General features: G+C 31.9%; 2 protein-coding genes across 2 annotated transcripts; both read right to left on the bottom strand.

Moving 5' to 3' along the window:
* Positions 1-8535: 8535 nt before the first annotated feature.
* Positions 8536-12866, bottom strand: LOC125205488 (protein NEDD1-like). Its single transcript, XM_048104463.1, has 10 exons — positions 12640-12866; positions 12398-12507; positions 11861-12127; positions 11655-11759; positions 11331-11396; positions 10983-11204; positions 10050-10598; positions 9248-9823; positions 8953-9132; positions 8536-8882 (listed from the first exon to the last, which is right to left on the bottom strand). The coding sequence occupies exons 1-10, from the start codon at positions 12794-12796 to the stop codon at positions 8775-8777; spliced, it is 2340 nt and encodes a 779-aa protein (XP_047960420.1). The 5' UTR covers positions 12797-12866; the 3' UTR covers positions 8536-8774.
* A 2577-nt stretch (positions 12867-15443) lies between these two features.
* Positions 15444-16531, bottom strand: LOC125224108 (putative F-box/kelch-repeat protein At1g12870). Its single transcript, XM_048127457.1, has 3 exons — positions 16376-16531; positions 15893-16276; positions 15444-15785 (listed from the first exon to the last, which is right to left on the bottom strand). Exons 1-3 carry the CDS (start codon positions 16529-16531, stop codon positions 15444-15446), a joined length of 882 nt encoding a protein of 293 aa, XP_047983414.1.
* Between the last annotated feature and the right edge of the window lie 1548 nt (positions 16532-18079).

The following is an 18079-nucleotide window of genomic DNA, read 5'->3' as shown; positions in this document are numbered from 1 at the left end:
GATATAATATATACACAATACTTTTTTTTGACTGGATATATACGTATTCGTTTAAAATAATAAGGTGTTTATTTTGTTATCGTTCTTTAAGTCTATTTTTTAATAATATCATTTTTATCACCCATGATTCATGTAATGTACATGCGCATGAAAGATGTGAACAATTGTAACAGCTTATATTAAAGTTGTTGAAAATTTTTATTTTTAATTTGACATAGTTGCTATTTTCATCCATATCATAGTTAAAGTGTTATCAAAGAGCAAAAAGAATTATTCTTTATATTTTTAAAAATTGAACTGAACACATGTTAATTTAGTTTAAAACAATTATTTATTAATATATTTAATTCATTCAAATTTTCATGTCTAATTAAAATTACGGCCCGAGAACATTATGCATTTCAAAACAGATTTAGTTATGCATTTATGATTATTTCATCTATCATTATAAAAAAAGAGAATGGAATCATTCGCCCCCATCCCCATTCACCTATTTGATGCCATTATTTGTTATTTTCTTAAAAAAAAAACAAAAAAAAAACCATGTTCTTTTACTTTTAACCACCCATTGCCAAGAATGTATCTTCCAAAATGAATAAAAATTTAGTGAACCAAATTAAACAGTAGATTCTGTGAACAGAAAATAATGTCACTTTTGGTCGATTTCGTGGCTATGCATATTTTGTACTAGCATTGTTTTTGTCGGCTCTATATATGTTGTTGAATAGTAGTTGTAATTTTAGTCTCTCCATATTTTTACAATGCTTATTGCCATTATAGTACTATGTATGTGAACTAAAATTTGAAAAAAATAACTATTATAGTGTATTGGGGAGTGTTAGGGTGCCATCACCTCTTAAAATAATATCATACCATCATTCCTAGCCAATCATTTGTACATGTGGACGAATAATAAGCTGTCATGTGTCAAAAAAAGGGTAAAAAACACGGCCAGCAATATGCAAGACTGTTTACAATATTTCTCAGTCAGCAATATCCAATACGCTATACAGCAATCTATAGATTGTTGTGTAGCGTTTATAATATTGCTGTATATGTGGTGTCACGGTGTCATTTTAAGAGGTTTTGTCATTTTAACATAAACTACAGTGTATGTTTTATAAATATTTATATAACACAATATATATCACCGTTGAGATAGACTTCATATGAAGCACATAATCGATTCAATTCATTTATTAAAAATTGCAATAAGATAGACTCAGATCTAAAAATTTTTGCAAATATTAATTAGTCTATCACGAAGCCAACACACACAACAACAATGCATCTTTAATATCGATGTCAATTAGCAGTGTGATCTCATGCCTAATGATAAGACCAGTTAAAGATAATCATGGACGTACTCAAATTGATATAATAAAAGTAATTAAAAAAATTCTATTAGGGAATCACAAACATGAATTCATATTCTAATTAGAAATTTAATAAAAATACTACTACTCCATAACATTGCTATACCTAATGTACTATTTATTAATAATACGCCGTCGGACCTGAATTTTTGCCTTTACACCTAAAGAATTCTCATTGGTACACCTCTCATGGTAATCAATTATTATTGTTTTTTCTAGTAACGTTTTGCAATTATTTTTTACTTTGTACCTTGCCATTTACCAGTAATCAATTATTGAGTTTCGTTTCTAACATTGTGCGATTTGAATTCACATCATCTAGGCTTTTTTACTTGTCTATCACATCTTGTGCTCAGATGATTGTTTTACCTCTCAGTCCAACACAAATATCGTCGGTGCTTTTCGCGTATACGTTTGCTACACGAAAACTGAAACCACTCTGTACGCCACACTGATGAAGGTTAATTCTTTCACCATTAATTGGTTTTAAGACGATGAGTTGCTGACTGTAGACGATGGATTGAAACTTTATCTGGCTCGATATTTATATACTAAAGAAAAATAATTGAAACTATTTTATACTCCATATAAGTTTCAAAAATTACTCCATTTAAGCCTCAGACATCTTTGGAGTAATAGATCAAAAGTAGAAAATAATTAAATTATACAATATACTATCATTATCAAACAAATCAAATCACTAAAGTTGTTAGTACTACATTTTTGGAGTAATGGTAGGTGCCACAAAAACTTGATGGTGAACTTACCTCAGTTTGCCCATCCTTTGCACATGAACATATTCTATCAAGTGTTTAATCCCTCAAATGGACTTCGGTGATGGTATGTTGTATCATCTAACAGAAAAATTTAGGGACAACAATTTGCCTATTGAAAAAAGAGTAGTGTATTAGTGTATACATAGTAGAAGATTAAAGTCCATTAAATGTATGATCATTATAAGAGTTTAGTTTAGAACATACGTTTGATTGTGTTAGGTCCTTAACCTAGTATCAATTGATCCATTTTTTTGTCCGAAAATTGTCGGTGTTGTTAAATTTGACAGTCAAAACAATATCGACCTGATTATTAACTTAAACACTAGTATTAAAATGGTTGTATGCTAGGACCAAAAATGAAGTTTAGGATGTATAAAATGAACTTAAACAATGTTATCAATATTAATTACATAACTATATATGTTATGTTACCCCTAATTCAATTGATAGAGTGCAAGGTGGAGCCAATGAAAGTCACTTATATGTCTAATTATATAGATTTGGCAACTAGGAATATTGAGGTGAAAAGGAAAAAGTGGAATTCTGTTAAAACAGAAATTAAACCCTTATTTCGGTTTAAGGAAAAGGATGTCAAGAATTTGAAATTTGTTGAATTGCTATTTTATGTAAAGTGATGGTCTGTGTATGCTGTTAGTAACAAAAACATTTGAAATGTATTTTGATCATGTTTAATTCCACTTTCTTATACCTGATATCAAGTTTCCCAAATGATTTTGTTGTTTGAGGGGAATGAAAATAGAAAGCATGGGAAAAGTAATTAATAAACTAAGTCTATATTGTTGGGTTTTGAATACTAATAAATTGGTAGTATTAGTATTTTGTTTACACTTAGCCGAACCTATTTATTTGGTCAATGAATAACATGAAAAGAGATAAAATAAGGTAGACACAGTGAAAGAAAAGGCTTTCGACTTCCAAACTCAGGCGGGAACCGCGGTAATAAAATAATCTTATAAATATGAGTAATTTTAATAAGTGATGGTGGGTCCATTTTATTTTACTGTGAGTGTGGAGTAGGAATGGATTAGGATTAGTGGAGTAGGTGATCCTTACCGAACCGCTATAACACACTTCGATTGCATATTTCCAAACTTGCTGCCGGCGAGTCAACAACAACCTTAATTGTGATCAACTCTATCGGTTTTGTTTCCTGAATACGACAATATGTTCTTGCCAACATAGTAAATATAGTAAGAGACAGAAATAGAGTTTGAAATTGACATTTCAAACGACGCGAATTTAATTTTGTATTAAAGAAAATGAAATCCCCCAACTTTCCATATCCACTAATATTTTTTTCACTTAGGATGGAATACAAAGCTCAGATGTTTTTGAAGATCAAGATCAGGATTTGCAGAGATCTGAATGTTTAGTTTACTAATTGTTTTAATCTTTCTTATGGATGCAATAATTTGATAAATATTTAGGAGAGTGTCACAGCCATGAATTAATATATCACATGATAAGTGGTCAGAACTTATGTAGCGAGCCGTTAGTGGGCAAGATTCATACATCTGCCACGTATAATAAATCTCACTGGATATTTGGTAAATACTTACAACTAACATGTGCATTTCTCATTTGTTGTATGCTTCATAGCTAGGCAACTATTGTCCTAGTTTTGTTCTATGCAGAAATTAAAATTATTCCCTTATAAAAATAGTGTGGTTTGCAAGATTGAGCATCAAATCGGCATATCCATTATTATTGCTATCATATTCATGTGTAATCGACAATCATATGATATACTCCACCTGTTTCATTTAAAATTAAACGTTTTTCTTTTTGGATTGTCCCACTAAAAATAATACTCTCGCTGACCCATCAGAAATGGAACATTTACTTTTTCACATATATTTTGAAAAAATAATAATAAATAGTTTAAGTGGAGAAAAAATAAAGTAAAAAATATAATAATATAAAGGAGACTCTCCTCTACGTTATTCTCTCTCTTACTTTATTTTTTCACCATTTTAGTTATTTATTATATTTTTTCCAAAACAAGTGCGAAAAAGTAAATGTTGCATTTCTAATGGTGCGGAGGGAGTATGTTTCCTAAAATAGACTTATCATTATTTCTATTTTTTCTCTTCTCTTACTTTATTTTCCCTCTCTTCATTAGCTCACATAACAAAACTATATAAAATTTTGTGTTGAAAAGTAAACGTTTCATATTTAATGGGACGGAGGGAGTATATAGGAGTACTATTTTGATATAGAGCTTATATTAATGGTTTTATTAAATTTTATCATTGATGCTCAGCGAAAAATACATTGAGTAGTGCTTAATCAAATTCTATAGGTGAATTCACTACTTCGATATTCACACGTATGCCATTTCTATGCAAATTGTTTTTTAATATTATATACTACATATTATTTTGTCTGACAAAAGAATAATTAGCCTTGTACCATATACTTGTATTCTTTCGAATGCATTAATTAATACACAGTAACACATTCCAATCTTAATTTATAAAGTCTAAAATTTTGATATGGTCAATATATATTTTTAAGAGAAAGGTTCAATTAAAAATCCATAATTGTTGCGAAAATTGTGTATTATTTTCAACTTTTTCGATCACGACTATGGTTCGCAATTCACATGCAATTGTGAATTTAATAACTTCGTACGGTTGTTTTCACAATTAAAAAAAATGGTAACACTTGAGTCGTATTTTTTTAATGAAATTCAAATGAATTTATAAAAAGTGAGTTTTTTTATTCTTTTTTTTTTAATGGTGTAAGGTACTGTAACATTTGTTTTGAGTCAATTCAGATGGCCACCTGTGATGGGCAGATCTCCACAAAAATTAGGACACTAATTTTTTAATTTTAGGATAATCTTAATTTTTCTGTAGTGAATATTCGATTTTAAGTTGAGAAATTGGACTTTCATTTACTCGAATGGGAAAGAAACTGCTGTCAGCCTAATTAATATGGCTTATCAGGTAGCGTACAGTTACATCTTATAATGTTGTCTTCTTTAAATTATGAGACAACCTAATCATTCAAAAATTTCATTTATTTGTATATACTTTATTATTCTATCTCAAAGTTTAATTTATTTTAATATTTTCTTTAATCAATCATATGACTAAATCACAATAAAGAAGTTCAAAAATTAGATTTAATTTAACTAATACATTTTCTAGTTAGAGAAAAAACATTTTATGAATCTAATTATGTTATCGTTCCATAACTAGTCATTGAGTTGATTGGTCGGCCAAATAAGGTAACTGCTCATCTATTTTTGAAAAATGTCCTACCTCTATTGGTACGAATAAATATTTTACCAAAAATATTTTTTTCATGAAAAGATTGGATGGAATCGAGTTAAGGTATCAATTAAGTCTGAGTAGAGAGTATGAACTTGAATAAAATTAAACAGATAGCATATCCTGACGTTATCTGTCAACCTCATCCATCAAAGAGCAGTTATTTCCTATCAGCTCCACCCAGAATGAAAAATTATAAAAAACTGACACAAAACACGCGGTAAAGCATCTACCGACAAGCATAATCGCGTTCGATATCTTGTGGGAGACATGATCCTCCTGGTCATTTTTCAATCTGTTTACGTTATCGTTCCATAACTGGTCATTGAGTTGATTGGTCAGCCAAATAAGGTAACTGCTCATCTATTTCTGACAAATGTCCTACCTCTATTGGTACGATAAATATTTTACCAAAAATATATTTCTCATGAAAAGATTGGGTGGAATCGAATTAAGGTCACAACTGAGTCGCTACAGAGAGTATAAACTTGAACAAAATTAATAAAAAATTAAATACTTTGTCCAAAATTACAAAAGCAAAGAACAGACGTTATCTATTAACCTCATCCATCAAAGAGCAGTTATTTTCTATCAGCTCCACGCATAATGAAAAATTCTAAAACCAACTCTCACAAACACACGGTAAAGCATCTGCTGACAAACATGATCGCGTTCGATATCTAGTGAGAGACATGATCCCCTTGGTCACCTTTAATTGATACACGTCCCCTTCCATATTTTGACAATTCTACACAAGAATTTTGCACGATAAAAATGAAATATTTCGTGTAACACAAATTTACTTAAAATCTTATCTCAATCACAGAGGTGGAGTAATGTGATTTGCAAAAGTAATATTTAGAGGGCTGTAATTAAAAGCGTGCGGCTTCGAAGCGCGACAAAAGAGTAGATGTGGAAAGCAAAAGCCGCTTTATCGGAATTACTTACGTGTGCAAATGTGAATGGATTTGCGAATTGCGACGCCACGAGACGTGCATGAAACACTGACCATTTAATAAACTTTTTACATTATTAATTAATTATTTATTTATTTATCCTATTGGTTTTTTTCTCGTCCATGTAATTAAGAAACATGTGTCATCTCAAATTTCGGCTGCTAAGAATGATTATCTCAAGAAAATCAAACAAATGCGAGATAAAGACAGCAATTGATGGATGGACATTAGTCCGTCAGTGTTATTGAAGGACTACATCAATGATCGATAGGTAAATAACGTCCACAACGGTGTCATGCACGGTCGGAGCCAGGAATTTTACGTGAGAACCTAAAATACTGTTTATAATTATGAGATACTTCCTCCGTCTCAGATAATTCGGGACACTTTGATTCGGCACGAGTTTTAAGAAATCTAATGGAAAGTGAGTTGAAAAAGTTGGTGGGATGTGGGTCCTACTTTTAAAATATTAGTTTTATAATAAAATGTGAGTATGAATGAGTTAGTAGAATATGGGGTCCACTAAGTGAAGTGGGACAAATTATGTGGGATGGCCCGAAATGGAATACTGTAGGGCTGGTTATTCGGTCGGTTCGGTTAATAACCGAACCGATTTGTCGGTTAACCGACCCCAAAATGCCTTCAAAAAACTAACCGGAACCGACCCGATCTTCGGTTCGGTTACTTGATTAACCGACTCGGTTAGAACCGGTCGGTTCTCGATTATAACCGAACTAACCGAATTGATTTAACTTATTCAAATGTTTATTTTGCATGATTAAGGCTGTGATAGATAACCCAACCTACACCTAATCACACTATTAGTTTATCACCGAAAGTTGAATTAACTATTTCACGGTCATCCTTCAATGATCAATCATTCAATTCAATGATTCAATCTATAATATATAAAATTCTGAAATTTTCTCACTTGTTAATTGATTTTGTGTATTCTCAATTCTACGCATTTCTGCATGATTGTAAAACCGAAAACGTCAAATTTTTTATCATATTTTTTTGCATTTTAGTCATAATCATTCAATTTCATCCTACACTATAATAAATTCAAATTAAAATAGACTTTTTTGACATTGCAAATTTGCAATATGAGACTTACATAAAATTTAGAAGTAAATTACAGATGATGATGATGATGATAATGATTATTATTATTATTATTATTATTATTTACAATCAATATATATAATCATACTAGGTCAAATTATCTGGGACGGAGGGAGTATTTTCATGTTATAACAACAGGATTGTTGTAGGTAGTTGCAGCATGGTTTTAGGGGTATCGAGAGATAGAAATAATTACGAGAGAGAATGATTAGAGGATTAGTGATAAGAAACTAGTTATATATACAATTATCGTCCCGAAAAGCAACATCTCGGTAAAGTGAGAATGTCACCGTTAAAACTGTAATTAATAGTAACATTCTTCATTCATGACTAAACATTATTACACCAAATAATATCATTATTTTTTTAAAAAATTTATCGTTAATTTTACTAAGCATCTTTAATCAGAAAATTATACAAAAAAATACAATTTAAAATTTGAATAAATGAATAAAATACTAGGCTTTATTTAGAATAAATAGCATATTATTAAAATTAAATTCCTTGATAATATATATAATATAGATCATCTTTTTTTTCTTAGTTAATGCTGAACAAATTCTACATTGCACAGTTTGATCGACTCTAATTGACACTAGTTTTCAATTTCTAAAGATTATATACAGTATAAAAAAAAAGAGAAAGAAGACGTTTGTTACATTTCCCCTGTCTTTCACTTTTTTCTTTTCGATGTTAAACAATTCAATCAAAGGTCATTTTTTGATTCATATAAATATATTTTAGTGATGCTTTTCCCTATTCATGACTGCCATATATTGACTACACAAAGTTAATTTAGTGATTATGTCATCAAGATTCAGATCCAAACAAACACCAATAAAATTTCAAATCAGAAGCCTTGTTGTATCTTAGTATCAAATCAGAGCTACTGAGCATAGATTAAGAAGATAATCACCCTTTTCCAAGATTAAAAATGCCGAAAGCTAAAGCCATAATCATACAGAGAGATGATGAATTGATGATGTTCAAGGAAAACAAAAGCTAAAAGAATCACCACTTAATCAATAAGCTAATTGATATCAAATGATTTTTCAGTTAAAGAACAAACTAAGTAGATGTATGAAGCAAAGCTACCCCCTTCCCCAGGAAAAATTACTCTCGCCACGCCACGCCACACCAAAAAAAATTAGAAACATCGATGGAAATATTTTCTTTTTTACAGATACTTGATGAACGACTGTAATCGAACAGTGCCTAATGAACGAACCTTCACAGGAGGACTCAAAGCATCCGACGGAGCTGTTGATTTTCCTTTCGAAGTGATTGAAGTTCTTTCACAATCTCAGCCTGGTTCTCTAATAACATTCTTATGGAATTAGACGTCTCCATCTGCACATTACTTGCCAGTATTAGGGAACAGGAGTAACGAGACCAAACAGGCAAGATATCGGATTTATACCTCCTGCATATGGAACTGCCTTAATATTTCCAGGTGAAGATTACGCATGTCATCATGGATAGTTTTCTGAAACGAAGCAAGAGTTTCTTCAAGCATGCGCTGAAAAAGCTGGAGTGTGAAAGAATTTCCCTGCTGTGAGTCCGACTGTAATGGAGCTTTTGGCAAATGTGTCATTCCACCCTACAACGAAATTACACAAGTTTGATTAACCAATGTCGTGGAAATATGACTCAGGCATTTGTAATGACCACACAAAATTCATAAACAGAAACTGCAACATTTGATTGTTCCTTACATTTATAGTTGCACGGGCACTGGTTCCTGAGGCTGATGGAGTTTCAGACCTTGATAACAAGCTATTGAGAAGCTCTTCCCTAGTTTCTGCTCCTGTTTTCTTAGATTTTGGGGAACCCACAGGAAAAGAAGTAGTATCATTTAAGGATGGCGTGGCACCTATTCTCTCTGCATAACTGGAGAATTTTCTAGGATGCGACGGAGTTAGACCAAGATTCTCAAGATTAGCTTGGCCTGTAATGCCTTTTGTACCTAAAGGAGAGGAAACAGCTTCTATAGATCCTTCATGATTGAGGGCTCGTAAACTGTTCAGATTCAGGCTTGATGTTAAACTGCTTGTACTTTGATTCGTGGGGAGACCGTCTTGTAGTTGTAAACCAGACAGCAATAAGCCAGACGACAAACTACTTGATGCCAGCGTTGAAACACGAGAAGGCAGGTTGAGAGATTGGCGATGCTGACTGAATTTGTCTATTAATCTCTCGCCACCCCAAGATTCAGGTGGAGTAATGGAGGAGGCATCATCTGTACGGGTAGATGCGGGTGACAACTGTGTGTAATTGGAAGAGGTATCATCCTGCAAGGATATCAACAGCATCAAAATATAGATTGCAAGATGACAAGTTTCAAATAGTCATTAGTTGTATGTTTAAAATAGTACTATAAATATGCCAAGGAATGGAATGGTCTAAATAAAAGCAAGCAGACTACATCACACATTCACACAGTTTAACTTCAATATCGCTAAGAAAAGAAAGGAAAGATAAATATGAAAAGAAATCACTGAGACAACCAAAAGGTACCTGCTTAGCTGATGAGTTAGATTTCCAGTCATTTATTGGATGCTCATTAGTAGTGCCTTCCTCTGAAAGACCAAATCTTCTAGAATGAAACAAAAAAGAAGATTTTCTCTCTGTATCTTTCTTTGAAACATCACGATCTTCCCACAATTTGTCAACAGAGGGTGTAATTGATTGAACTTCCATAAGAGGGGAGAACACCTCCATATCATCCTTGAAGTTATAGCTTCGAGGTGCGTGCAATCTCGTGAGAGCTCCACCGGTCAATAGGCTGCTTCGGAGAGGTGTTTCCTCAGAGGCAGACAAGTTAAGAGAACTCGATGCAGATCCTGCAGGAAAAGAAAATAAATCTCCAGACCCAGTTCGGAGAGGATTCCTACTTCCAGACACTACTGAGGGCATTGATAGGCTAGAAGATGCTCGGGAAGGAAGTGGATCAGGCATAAGAACAGAATCCCCCACATCACCAGCCAAAAGAACAGTATCGTCTGAGCAGTTGTTCTCATTAACCATTACTGGTTTTGACCTTTGCCAGCAGAGATTTGTGACAGCCTGATAAAGATGATATTAATTTTAATGACTACAATGAAGTTTTCTAGCAATATTTAGATGCAGAAAATAATGGATTCAAACAATGCAAATGTTGTTCTTGTGTTTAGCATTGCACGAGCTCGTCCTGATATTTTGCTTAACAGTGGAAACTGGAAAGTGATCCTCTGATAAGCTTTATTACTAACTACTAACTTCATGAAAAATGATTCAAATCTAGGGTTTTCTTGAGAAAGGTTGAAACATTGAAACAGTAACAATAGATCACTGACAGCAGTTATAGTAGAAGTGCTTTTTGCAGTAATTAGCACAATAACCACGAGTAAGAGTAACATAATCAAATCTCCAAACAGGAAGTTCAAATGATTCTTGAAATGTGATAATCACCTCAGAATTTCCATACGCACGGAGAACTGTGATTGGTTGTGGTTTCCCACGAACATCATAGAATACAACCTGACCAGTGCTTGTACCAGCCGCCAAAGTTAGTCCATCATCAGTAAACGCGAGTGAAGAAAATGGAGCTTCGTACGGAATACAAGAAGATGGTTTCTTTGACCCTGTGTCAAATGTGTATAACTTCATATCTAGACCAACACTAGCAATAATCTGTCGAATACACAAAAAAAAATAAAAACATTACTACATGAAATTTGAGTTACAGTACAGTTCCTTTACAGGGAACACTAATGTCAATTACCTAAAGAAAGAATATAAAGCAGATAGGGAAGAGACCTTGTCATTGGATGGTGAAAAACTAACAGCAGATGTAGGTGCTGAATGCTGCTTCAGCCAAGAAGCCTGAAAATTGCAAAAGAAATTTCTGTAATACGGTAAAAGTAACAGCTTTTAAGCCATATTAGAATGAAGTAAGGACAACTGATTGAGTATAGGAAGCAGTCCTGAGTGCATAACCAAATATAAAGGGAAAATATCACACCTTCCTATCAAAAGTGCTATCTACAAAACAATAAAAAATCTCTATACATACAGGATGAAATTTCTTCAAATGAATTCAAACATCCACATAATTACATGACCTATTTTTAGAAAGCTAACCTTTGGGCTGCGACCAGTTGTATCCCACATATGAATGGACCCATCATCACCAGCTGTAACCAAAAGGTGCCTGCTCATCCGAGAATAATCAAGTGCACCCAAAACCTGGTCTTGTAATGTTTTCGAATGAAAATAGTCGTTAACATAACCAAAAAAAATATTTAAGAGGATTTACAGTAATCAGTACTTAGAAAAATAAATGTAACCTGTCCATTAGGGTCCCTGAGTTCAGCAGCCTTTGCGCCAGAAGCAAGGTTGTGAAGTATAATATCTCCTTTACGACTTGCAGAAGCTATATGCTCGTCTTTGCAGTTGTACATAGCCCCTGTTATCGTATCAGTATGGCCTTTCAACCATTTGACACATCGTTTGTTCTGAAGATCCCATATTCTCACAACTTGGCCAGTTCCACCGGAGCAAAGATACCGAGATCCTTTATTGCTGAAGCTGATAGTTGATATCGACTCTGAAGGCTTATACATTTAAAAACAATTATAAGACTAAAAACTTGCTATGTACAAGAACCCTAATTACAGCTCTAATCAGTCTTGAAAAACTCTAATTTTGGCCATAATATTGGCATTTGATCATTCTCTCAACTTTATTCACTCTCCTCTAACTTAGTTAGCATCCTCAACACACATTTAACATTATGAAGAATCCAATTATAAAGAATTAGAACTCAAATTAACATAGCTACGAAATAAAAACAGCAAATAATTTCTTAATTTTAGGCAATGTACCTCGACTGTTTCGCCCCTGGCATTCTTTGCCGGCACCATCCACAAGCTTTGCCCGTTCTTCCTCCATAACGAAACCCTACCATCTTCTCCAGCGCTAGCCAAAACCAAATCTGACAAATCGAAAAAGTGCAGCTTAGCTCCCAGTCGACAAGCAAACATAATTAGGGGAAAATCCAATAAACTAAACTAGGTAAACGGAATGGATCTACGAAAAGATGAAGTGATAATGCTAATGCACTAACTGTTGTGGTTCCATCTGACGGAATTGACGCGAGAGCCTGGCGATGGAAAGTGGGTGAGAACACAGGGGTTTTGAGGCTCCACCGAGATGTCGAAGAGCTTGACGGTGTCGCCGGCGCTGGCCGCCAGCAGCAATTTGGCCGATTCCGGCAAATTCATGATTGAATAACACAGTGTGTGGGGAAAATTTGGGGATTTTTGGGAGATGAAAGATGGTTTCTTTGTGAGAGTGATGATGAATGATAGAAATTTGAAATTTGGAATTCTGCTAATTATTTGGGTATTTATTTAAAATATAATATAAAATAGATATTATTATTTAAATAAATAATTAATTATCGTCTATTTGTAAATACACCCTTTCTAAAAGAAACATATCGTTTAATATAATTGCATAATAAAAATATATTTTAAATGTGGGTTGCTTACAAACGTATCCACGATTACTCTAGGGGTGGGTAGGTACGGTATATCTTACCGGAACCACCATACCGTATACCTTACCGTAAATACGGTATGCGAAAAAGTCATACCTTTACCTTACCAAAGTTTTCGGTATACCGAACTTCGGTATACCTTATTTTCGGTATGACGAATTTCCATACTGATACCGTACCTCATGTTCGGTATACCGTACCGAAGTTCGGTATACCTTACTTTCAACATCAATTAAAATAGAAAATTAAAATTTTTAGAATATTATTTATATTTATAATTTTACAAATAAATTAAATATAATTTATTCATAATTATATTTATATTTCAGAACAGATTTTATAATTTAAAAATATATTTATATATAATTGTGTTTATATTTTTGCGGCATATACCTTAGCTTACAGTATATACCTAAATTTACGGTATATACCGAATTTCGGTATACAACGGTATACCGCGGTATTAGAAAATTCATACCGTTACCTTATCGGAATCTTTCGGTAAGGTATCATCATGCCATACCGAAAGTCATCGTAAACCGAAAATTCGATATTTTCGGTATTTTTTTCGGTACGATAAGGCTGATATTTCGATATTTCGGTATTTTTTCCCCAGTCTAGATTACTCACCAAATTTAATGTGATTTACCTTCCTAATTACCCCAAAACTCCCCTTTTATATATTGTAGTATAAATAAATAGATATATAGATTTAATGTGATTTATTTCCCCAATTACCTTTAAAATTCTCTTTTTATATATTGTATAGACATAAAATTACTTCTTTTTTTTTTTTATCGTTTTGAGGAGTAAAACCACTTGTTTAAAAATTAGGAATATCTAGTGCCTTGAAATTTTAAAACTATAGACAATATTTAAGTTTTAGAACTATTCAATTTTATTTCTCTTATGATAGCTAGAAGAACTTTCGAACTTTCGAATTTTCATTTTATTTGTTTTAAGTCGATGGCTATAAAATAGGAATGATTCTCCCCATAAGCGCGAAGATTTGCTAAATATTAGTCCTTATTGATCGAATTCAAATGATGTCGTTTTATTTGTCTCGTCCTTTTTTATTTTGTCATATCAATTTGATTTTGGCACATTTCGATTTTGCTTTTATTGGATAATTCATAAAAATCCTTATTTCATAATTTTTAATTCAAAAATTATACTGATATACCAAATTTTTGTCAAAAAAATGTGATTTTAGCAATACTTATTCCTAAAAATATTACTCCACGTATAATTGAAATTAAGAAAAAGTAAATAAATAAATAAATAAATAATAAAAAAATTATTTCTTTGGGCTTGAACCAAAATTAAAGGCCCACATTTATAATGGGCTGGTTTTCAATTTATGTGGAGACAATGGATAAGCTTGTACTACTATAAAACTGAGTCTCAATTTCATGTAAGCCCAAGAAATTATTTAGCGTTTATAGATGACTTACCTTTTTATTATGATGAAAATTCATCTCTACAAAATGTTCTAAATATTAGATTTTTTAAATAATACTCCATCCGTCCCGGCTATGATGACACATTGCTTAGTCGGCACGAGATTTTAGGAGTTATTGGTTAAAGTGTTTTATTTGAGAGAGAAGGTGGATGTAAGTATTAATGTAGATAAATAAAGAAAGATGGATATTTTAATAGGAGTGATAAAAAGTGGTTGAATGAATTAATTGGAGAGAGAAAATTACCAAAAAAGGAAATGTGTCATCTTAATTAAGACAAACTAAAAAGGAAAACATGTCATCTTAAGCAGGACGGAGGGAGTAACTTATTCTATATGATTCTGTAATAATAACATGATGTAACGATTAAACCACCAAATATAATTAAATTAATTAATTAACCCTATATATAAAGAAAAGAAAAATGTATTCTTCTAATATTGTGGTAAAATATTTCCTTTATTTTTATTTTCCCCATTTTGCGATTCATTTCCCATTGTTTTTATAGATGATGTGTTACAGCTTATTTTGATTCGATGAAGCTAAACATGACAGTAATTGACATATATTTTTTCCGCAAATTAAACGACACTTTAACAAGAAGAATGTCTGAAGATTTTCTCTCTTTTTAATCTTTTGTTTTTCGTTTTATCGAGAATAATGTTGGCTACTTAATGTGTGCACATGAATAATCATGCATGCGATTATGCTAAAGAGAGGAATCAAACAAGGACACTGATATTAAGAATTTTCATTGTCAATTAGCTAGATAGAATTGCAATTTTGTTTTGTTGATGGAAACAAAAATTCTCATATTAGAAAGAAAAATATAGGATTAGTGTTCTAAAAAATACCTGAAATTCCAAATACTATTACAAAATATATAAGGAGAAATCACTAATACTACTTTTAAGGAGAAATCAAGCTTCCTTCATACTCAATGATTTCATCACCAGAGGCCAAGCTCCCAAGCATCATGAACTGTCTGATGAATTTCCGAGCACGGTAATCATACAAAAGCACTTCTCTTGATCTACGACCTCTGAGGACCACACAATTATCGTTCCTCCAAAAAGGAATCTCATCACTCCCCCGAAAATCGCACTTCCAAAAAGAACATAGGTCCACATTATTCACATTATTCCAAATAAGCTCACTTCCTTCACCGCTCGACTCATAAACATTCAACTTATATTTGTCCACAACAAGGATAACAAAAGAGCACTCATCCTTTGCAAGAATAGCTAAAACCTTATGTGACCAAAAGTAATTATCAAGCATATGGTCACCCAGTCGTGATATTGTAATTGTTCGAAACACTTCATTCTTCATATCAAAGCTTAATATAATCTTCTCACCGCTTCTGTTTCGCCTTCCCAGTGTGCAAAGGATCCATTTTTGCACACCGACTTTATAGGTTTATAGATGGACAAATCTTGATCAATATCCAATTCACTCCAAGAATTCGTCCTTGCCGAATATAGACTGGCGTGTAAACATCTGTGCTCCCAGCACGACAACAACCATACCACTTTATAATCTTCGTGGAAACCCAGTCCCACATGATGATCATAAAAATCAGTCGGGGAGTGAGTAGTAGCATAAGAAGAAAGTGGTAGAATCCTTAATTGACCAAGAAAAGGATTGCATATTGTAATGTCTAACGCATAAAGAGAACTTATGCAGACTAGACCCTTAACCGCCCTAGATACAGATACATCTTTTGACCCTTGGTCATTATGCTGAAAGTAATACCACATCAATAACTTCCCATTATCTAGGAGATTTAGTGATACTTGTGTACGACCAGTAATGAAATAAGGAGTAGAGCATAGATATACCTCCTCATCTTTGTTGTTGTTACGGCGCAGGGTGTGCAATTTTCTAAAGTGTGGAGAATTAATGATGTAATACCACGATTTGTGGACACCTATGAATTTCAAGAGGGATCGAACATGAAGATACAATAGTATCTCAAACACCACATCGTTGTTCATAGCTATATATGTGTCTCAATATTGTACTACTAATTCTGTGAAATTGTTATTATGCGTTTAGGAAGATAGGCTACATGTATATATAGTGTACATATATATTTATGTTAGAGATTGAGAGTCGATTTGATTTCCTTTTAAAAATGATTTATAGTATTTCCAAGTCCGAGCGGAGATTAGGGTTAACTATTATAGCACATCAATTAAACACAAACTTAACAAATTAACAACACAAAATGGAAACATCCATTTAATGATTTTATGGAAATTATTATATTATTAATTATGCAAATTACCATATAGAATTTGGCGTGATATATACTACAGTATATATTTATATATGATACTGAAATAATAATATAATGATATTATACAAAAAAAAAAAAATCATATTGCATTACTTTTCACGAAAAAAATTATATTATAACTACTTTACATTACTATATTGAAATTAACTTTCCTTGATTTGTTACTATATTTTGTGGGATATTTTCCTTATTGTTATTCTAATTAACTTTCCTTCACATTACTTTCTCCACTTGGGCGTCTTCTCAAACAGTAACCCTAAAAATGGAGTTTGGTTTTTTATTATTAAGTTAATTTAAATTTTATTTTTGTAAAGAAATAGGATATATAACAAGGAACAACCCTCTAAATTGTTAGAATTGATTAAGTGCATTACTTGCAACGCAAATGAAACAATATATATTCATGTGTCATGTCATGTGTAATCATAATTAAAACAAATTGCTATATTTATAAAATTTAATAAAATATTATTATTAAAAAAAATATTGATGAAAACCAAAAAGTTACATACCTTATATTTTTAAAAACTACTCCATATAGTAAAAATAACTAAGTACAATTTACAAATCAAATAAATTTTAATTATAAATGAGTACAATACATATATTTATTAAATTAGCAATGATTAAAAATTTTAAAAATATAAAATAAAAAAAAAAGTTAAAATGACGAAAACAAAATTATGAAATAAATAATCAAAGAAAAATCCAGAAAAGGGAGAAGAATATGCTGTATTAAGAAATCAATTATAATTTTCAATATTTTCTTATTAAAAAAATTCATGAAATTTTTAAAATAAGAAAATAAAATATTAAACTGAAAAATATTAAATAGAACAGCTTGATGATTATCGAAAAGTTTAGTTACATCAAAATCGTACTACTATCAAAAAGTTGTAATTGTATGATTTTTTTTCTCGGCATGAAAAATAATGTAATATGATTACTTTTTATGTTTAACATATTAAGTACTTACATTAATAGGTCAATATACATATATGTTGTAATTATATTGCACGCCTATTTTTTGATGATATTTTCTAATTTAATAGTAGTAATATAATGCCACTTTCGTTTAATAATACATGTCTATTTTGTGCAATTAGATTTATTGAATTGATATTTATTTGATTTGGCATGTGGCCCATTCATTTGTCATTGAGTTATTGGTGAGGTACACCAACTCACTGCCAACTTGGTATAAATGGACCATGGAATTTTTACTCGTCAATTTGCTGGTTTT

Source organism: Salvia hispanica, chromosome 1, assembly GCF_023119035.1.
Source record: "Salvia hispanica cultivar TCC Black 2014 chromosome 1, UniMelb_Shisp_WGS_1.0, whole genome shotgun sequence".
Classification (NCBI taxonomy): domain Eukaryota; kingdom Viridiplantae; phylum Streptophyta; class Magnoliopsida; order Lamiales; family Lamiaceae; genus Salvia; species Salvia hispanica.
Note: the sequence above shows the minus strand (reverse complement) of the source record. Positions and strands in the feature narration are given on the sequence as shown.